Source organism: Amia ocellicauda, chromosome 5, assembly GCF_036373705.1.
Source record: "Amia ocellicauda isolate fAmiCal2 chromosome 5, fAmiCal2.hap1, whole genome shotgun sequence".
Classification (NCBI taxonomy): Eukaryota; Metazoa; Chordata; class Actinopteri; order Amiiformes; family Amiidae; genus Amia; species Amia ocellicauda.
Window position 1 is genome coordinate 4,492,625 of NC_089854.1, and position 7,008 is coordinate 4,499,632.

Consider the following 7,008-nt stretch of genomic DNA (forward strand, 5'->3'; position numbering starts at 1 on the left):
GACATCTGTACAGTCGGTCCCAAAGACGAAGACCAATTTGTACGCACTCACTTGGATGTGTGGAGATTGACATTGAAGTTGACATTGACATCTTTGAATATCAAGGAGAATAATTAATTTCGTGTTCCAGAATATTCCACAGTGGAATCACACACGTAATGGCGATACATTAGGCGAAACTACTGAAAGAACCATGAATGTGCTGTTTTTAAATAACTGATATAGTTGCACTTCTAAAAAAAAAAATGCATACTCAAAATAACTTGAATTAATGGCAAGACGAACGGTCTGCGATTAAGTCACTTGCATGTCTTGTGTATCAGGAGGAAATTTACAGGGGAAGTGAGTAATGAGCCTGCAGAGCTTTGAGAACATTAATCATATGTGCCAGATGTTAAAAAACATTCAGACACTAAACACTCTGTGGCAGTGTAAGCAGGTATTGGAGTGAATAAAAGTGTAGAGTCCTTTGTGATTCACTCCATTGAGTGCTGGCCTGAAACCTTGAAGTACCTGGGTTCAAATCCTGCTGTTGTTTCTTTCTTCTGTCAATCTGTTTGTGCTGTTTTGGTGTTTGAGGATTCATTGGGAGGTATATATACCAGATCTTCAAGTAACTGATTTGATGCCCTGTATGGCTCATCATGCAAAGTGCTAGTCTCAAAGCTGGGAAGTCTTGAGTTCAAATCCTGGTGGATCCCATGTCTTCTGCAAATCTATTGGTTGTCTTTAGTTTGTGTGCCAGAGGGGGCAACGTGAGGTAGATATAGACGATATTTTAGCTGGCAAGTAAGCAGTCCCTTGTGGCTCACTACATAAAGCTCTGCTTTATATCCTGGTTGGCCCTGGGTTCAAATGCTGCTGCTGCTGCTGCTGCTCTTGTGATCTACAATTAGACTGTTTGTGGTGTTTCTCAAGTATAAGGTTGAAGTACCAGATCTTTTAGCCCAATCCCCACCTATCTTGTACTAATCCAAACATCTTTGATCATAAAAGTGGACCTTAAACACAGGGAGGTTCAAGGGTCAATATTTTGATATGTCTACCACATTCCTCTCTGCTGTCATCTGTTTCGTCCTCCAACCAGCCCTCCTATCTTCCTCCTAGCTCAAGGAGGCCTAACCCAACCCAACTATCTAGTCCTACCACCTCTCAACCTACCAAGCCCTAGCCTACTGCTTCCCCGACTTCCTCAACATCCTATTCTAACCTACCCCTTTCTACTTCCTACCCCCGTCTCTATACATTGATTACGATTATATCCCTTAATGTACTTACTAGCATCCACCACCTCTGCCCAGATTCAAGATTAGGTCCTGCTGGCTTCAAGACCAGCACTTTGTGACCCAGCTGAAGGACTCCCATTCCAAATCATGAAATATGTGGTATATTAACCTCACACTGCACTCTTGACTCTCAAACTAAGTAGTAGCTCATGATCAAGAGATTTTCAGAAGACAGGCTTACCCAGGATTTGAACACGGGTCCTTATAGTATATACATACCCATAACATGCAGTGAGCCACACTTTCTTGATCACAGAGCTGGTACATCAACCTCACACTGCCCCTTCTAAACTTAACACACCACAAACAGCTGAATTTCAGAAGATTGGTGCTGCACCAGAATTTGAATGCAGGCTCTACCAGGACAAACAACACACTGGACTGAGGACCAGGACCAGGACTAATAACTAATGATTCTTTAAACAGGCATAAACAACTCAGAGTATATGGAGATTAGATTAAATGTAAATTATTGTTTGAATAAATTCTGTATGTACAGGTTTAATTTAAAAAAATATTGTAAAACAAACAATATCTATCAGACGATTTAATTGATGGAAACCATTTCTTCAAATGAAAGCATAGATTATGCATAGCTTCCCCTTCCCCACCCCCCTCCATCTTCTTTAATACTTAATTTTTTATTCTCTATATTAACGGGGCATCGATAAAAGCTTATGGGAACTGAACCACTACTGGGCAATATAATATTTAGGAGCCTGGCGGAACTGCACCGCCCCGTATGTCTGTTCTGTCAGTAACAACGGTAGCCACACTTGGGCGGAAGATGTGGGCTGTTTTCCTCCCCCAGTGTGCTAAACTGTTGAATCTGCAATAACAGGGTCTAAAAGAAACAAGCGGACAGCGATACAAGTGCTTTTATTTTTATTGGGTGACCGAGTTCCTCAAACATCGTTATTCCTTTTTGAATCCCCATTTTGCCATCTTGTTATTCACGGGGGTTTTGATGAAACGCTCGGACTTCATGTAGGCAGCAATCTTCTCCAGCCCCTGTGGATCAAGGCAGATAGATCGATAGTCAGGACCTCACGTAAGGAGAGGATTTAATTTCAACACACAACTCAGATCTCTACAAAAACATCACAAAAAAACATTCTTAGGGCCTCACCTCAAACCTGTCCAGAAACTTCTTCAGGTTCTGGGTGTCATCCAGGCACTTGGGTTCAAACATGCGATGCTGGTCCAACAGCTCATACATGATGAAGTCTACGAAGGTGATCTGTTCAAGAGAGACCATCAGTCACAATGAGGACAGCCTAATTGAATCACACACAGGGGGTCAAACGGCTCGTCACAGTTTAACTAAGATGCACATAAACTCTCCTTCACTAGAAAGGAGGAGAATGGGATTTCAGAACAGTTAGAATGCATCCAGTTACCAAGTTAAGAACATAAGATTAGTATTGTTCCCATTGTCTACCTGAATGAATGATTCAAAGCTACCACCATAATTACTTATCGTTCAAACCTTATCGCCTGCGAACCACTTCCTCTCCCCCAGGAAATCGGAGAACTGCTTCAGAGTGCCGGGCAGTTTCTCCAGGTATCCAGGCTTGGCCGCGTCCTGTGAGACAGAACAGGAAATCACTCAGATGAACTGCAATAATCTTGATAGCGCTCCTATAACAAACCACATGCACGCCTGCTGTCAATTTTAAATCAGTTACACTAAATCAGCGTGGAGCCACTTTAAAGTTATGAAAAACGAATTCAGCCACTCCTACATTTGTTTTAGTGTGACGGCCCAAAATCCCTCCAGTTATAATAACCACAGAGATCGCTCAGTGAGCTGTAAATTTAAATCCCGCTTTACAGGTAAACAGAGTCGTGAAAAATGCTTAATTGCTAAATTAGAAGTGTTTTGTTCTTTAAATCTAATAAAGTTGTCATGGATTAAAAAAATAATAATCAAAAAACGTCCTTCCCAAGTTGAACCATGGGTCTCCCGAACAGCCCACTTGATCAGGGATTTTGGACCTGCACCCACACACCCACGATGGAGAACAGGTTAGACTGCATGTGTTGGAAAATAATTGCACGAAATGAGAAATGTACCATTTACTGTGAATTTCCTAAATATTTATGCAAGCAACTCATTGAAGAGCATCAAGCGACGAGTCGGCGACCCCGGCACTAAATAGACCATTTACTGAGTCAAGTTAAACTGCGGTTATCAAGACGCCTGCACACAACACTTTAAAAACAATACAAACTGACATCTAAAAAAAGTCAGCATTGAATGAGAAACAACTTGTCAACAGAAAATGGAAATCTCTCTTATTTTTAAACTATTGTATAGCAGCAATAGATTGCAACACTGGAGCACTCTGCAGAAAGTTAATTTAGTGCAATTAAATTACAATAAGTGGATTACAATTAAACGAGAGGGACTGGCGGATTTGAAGGCACGATCTTACAACGACCGCAGAACTATTGCCGACACTCACAAAATTGGTGTAACACATGATGACGAAGGAGTTACGGAAGTCCATCGCCTGGTTTTCCATGATGTCCACTCTGACCTTCTCGTCCTCCGTCTCACCGCCTTGGAAAACAAGAACAGCAGCGGTCAAGAACAGCCCTTCCACAGCCGTGGCAGTTGTGCGATTTCATTTAAAAACTCCGCTACTTGCTCTGAACAGACGCAGATCAGTTTAGGGCTGGACAGTGTCTCTCCGTGTCAATTCACACACTGGCTGTCGGAGGTCGTCCCAGGACCCACAGAGGGACTTACACAAGTTGTGCTTGCGGGCGATGTATCTCATGATGGCGTTGCTCTGCACGATTTTATTGTCGCCATCGATCAGGTAGGGAAGCTGATGGGAGGGGAGTTTGTCAGAGGGTTAGTGGGTCAGCTGGAAGAGGCTCCTTTTAAAGGAGAGATGTGCATTCGAGAGAGTCTCACACACTCACATTAGGAAAATGCAGTCCAAGCTTTGGCTTCTCATTGAACCAGCAGCTCTTGTCGAACTCGGGAGCTGAGGGAAAGAGCAGGAAGCACGCAAATTTTAGTTTGTAAATATACTAGAATACAGCAATTTTAGACCTTCAGCCCATCTGCTAGAAAGTGTGGTTTTCACTGCCTTGAATTCCTGCTTCTTGACTATTCTGGGACTCAGATCTATTCTTCTCCCATGATACACTGATTAGCCTAGAAGCTTGTTTACTGCAGTAGTTATCAGAGCAGTTAAGTGCCCCAGGGTAACTACACCACACCCACAGCGGGCCCTTTTCAAGCACCAGCATTTCGAATAGCGTCATCTCTTTCAATATTATACATGTAAAAAGCCAACCAATATAATAATGGTCAACCAAATGCGGACAAACATGAATTACCTTCTCCACAGGAGTACAGCTTCTCTTCGTATGTGGTGCCAGTGTATTCCAGCAGAAGACGAACGGGCTGCGCCAGCTGGGGAGATAACCTGCACAATGAAGCCTCTCCCACCAAACACACAGGGCACACCCATGCACAGCTCTTATCTGGGACCTCTCAGGGGCTTCAAAAGTGCTTCAACCCAGCCAGTGGGTTAAACAACAAGATAATGCAAACCTATATTGCATTATAGTATTATTCTGTATTTTGTACTTGGTTTTGCAGCTGGGGAATGTGCCCCTGTAAAACCAACCAGATTGGATTTCACATCCCCCGGAAGTGAAATAAGCGTGCTTGCCTCAAAGCCGGGGTTGTGGTTGGGTTGCCACCAAGAACACAAAGAAACACAAGACGAGCACCGAGGCAGTCAGCAGGTTCAGACAAGGAAGTGAACACGCACAAACACCGCCAACGCGCATGTCCTGACGAACTGTATTCTCTCTACTGCGAAACAAATGCAATGTACCGGACTAGCATCATTCAAAAGTGCCAAAGCAAGGCTCAGGCTTCACATTTCACGGCCTACACAGCACGCATTCATAGGCAACGCACACGTGTGCGCCGCTCATTCGCCACTGCGGCGATAACACACAGAGCAGTTGCGCCTTTAAAGTGCAACTTCGCGTCACAAAGCCGGAAAAAAGTTCCGAATCCCGCCCACAGAACCCTCCGCACGAGAGCCGCAGCTTCCTCACCCCTCTTATATCCCAGTAGCCTAATCTCATGGCCATCTCTGCGGCGGGGCAGTCGGGGCAGTCGGGCGGCTCTGCTCGGTGACCGGGCGCTGCTCTGCAAGTCGTTACAAAGTACCCAAAGAAGCGCCCTCGGGTGGGCGGGGCCTGGGCGTGGTCACCGCACGTAGTGAACATCAGCGCCCCCTGCGATTGGCTCTTCGAAGTGGGCGTGTCCGTCGGCACAAGGGATGGACACGACGGAATGGAGGCAAATTAAAACAAAGGAAAGCTTCTCTCCGAAGGAGGAGTCCTTAAACTGAATTCCATTGAAGTGTTTGAATAATCAAAAATGAACGATCATGCATACAATTGTGTCAGTTTTGCACACAGTGAAGTCAACGTGTCGCACACGCGTCGCACTGACCGGTGAATGTAAGCGCGCTGTAACGACTGCAGCCTCACGATGGCGCTCCTGCCACACGCGTGCCCTGTAACCCTGAGGGGCACGCCGATCTTCTCATGCATTTGTGCAGACATCTTCACATAAATACATCTGTTCTTACCAGCTGTCAGTTGCATTGCGAAATCGTTTGCCCGTCCTTGAATAATAATGAAATGAAACAGCGGACGCCCAGCAGAGACACCGATACGTTTAACTTCAAATATCAAAATAAAACACAATGACGCAATATACATTTCAATAGAAGTCACTTCCTACTTAAAATAATGATCACACTGCAATGAAATACGAAGTCAGTCCTCACTGAAACTCTGCCCGATCATACAGCAAGGATGCAATTTCAAATCACGGCACACACACAATTCAAACTCACTCCAGTACAAAACTTGTCCAATGTATAAACCCAAGGAAAGCAAATGCAGACTAAATAATATAACGTGTGGGATATATAGGTTTACTCAAGTAAAACAAAGAGGAGCTTGCAGATCTAAATAAGTTACAGGTGTTATGTGCACGATCCCATATGTATATATAAATGTACATTTAAAACCAATCAGAGATTATTATGTACACTCCATCTATTACAATACTAACAAAAACAACCGCCAATTCAAAGCCATTGCAACTCACAGAAGTCACAGAAATAAATGTGCAGATTTTACAATCGCTAGACAATATGTCTTGTATATATTGAGTTATGAGCGCTACCTTTCACTGACACTGATGACATGTATGAACCATTTGTATTTCTGTGTTTGTAAGGCTTTCAGGAATGCGGTGGTAATATGATTTTTTTTTATATTCCACCTCATATTTTATTTGAGGGAGAAAATACCATTAGATGGTGTTCGAAATATTGCTCAGTCGATCTATTTCTATGTGTGAATGTATTATTATTATTATTATTATTATTATTATTATTATTATTATTATTATTATTATTATTATTATTATTATTTGTCATATTGTATACATTGGTACTTGGCCTTCATTAACATAAATCCAATACTCCAATACAGATATAGTCAAAAACAAGCAGGAAAGCAAATGTCTTTAATAAGTATGTATCACTCAATCGAAAGGAAAGGACTTAGTTTCAATATGTAGAAAATGTAAGGTTATACTTTAAAGGTGATTTATTCCGCAATTAATTCTGAATTAAACAGCAATTAAAAGCAACTGCTTTGTCCG

General features: G+C 42.8%; 1 protein-coding gene across 1 annotated transcript; it reads right to left on the reverse strand.

The window, feature by feature from the left end:
• Positions 1 to 2,156: 2,156 nt before the first annotated feature.
• Positions 2,157 to 5,567, reverse strand: LOC136749266 (glutathione S-transferase Mu 3). The gene is made up of 8 exons (XM_066703393.1): positions 5,379 to 5,567; positions 4,644 to 4,719; positions 4,221 to 4,285; positions 4,042 to 4,123; positions 3,755 to 3,852; positions 2,776 to 2,871; positions 2,416 to 2,526; positions 2,157 to 2,297 (listed from the first exon to the last, which is right to left on the reverse strand). The coding sequence occupies exons 1-8, from the start codon at positions 5,550 to 5,552 to the stop codon at positions 2,202 to 2,204; spliced, it is 798 nt and encodes a 265-aa protein (XP_066559490.1). The 5' UTR covers positions 5,553 to 5,567; the 3' UTR covers positions 2,157 to 2,201.
• Positions 5,568 to 7,008: the final 1,441 nt, after the last annotated feature.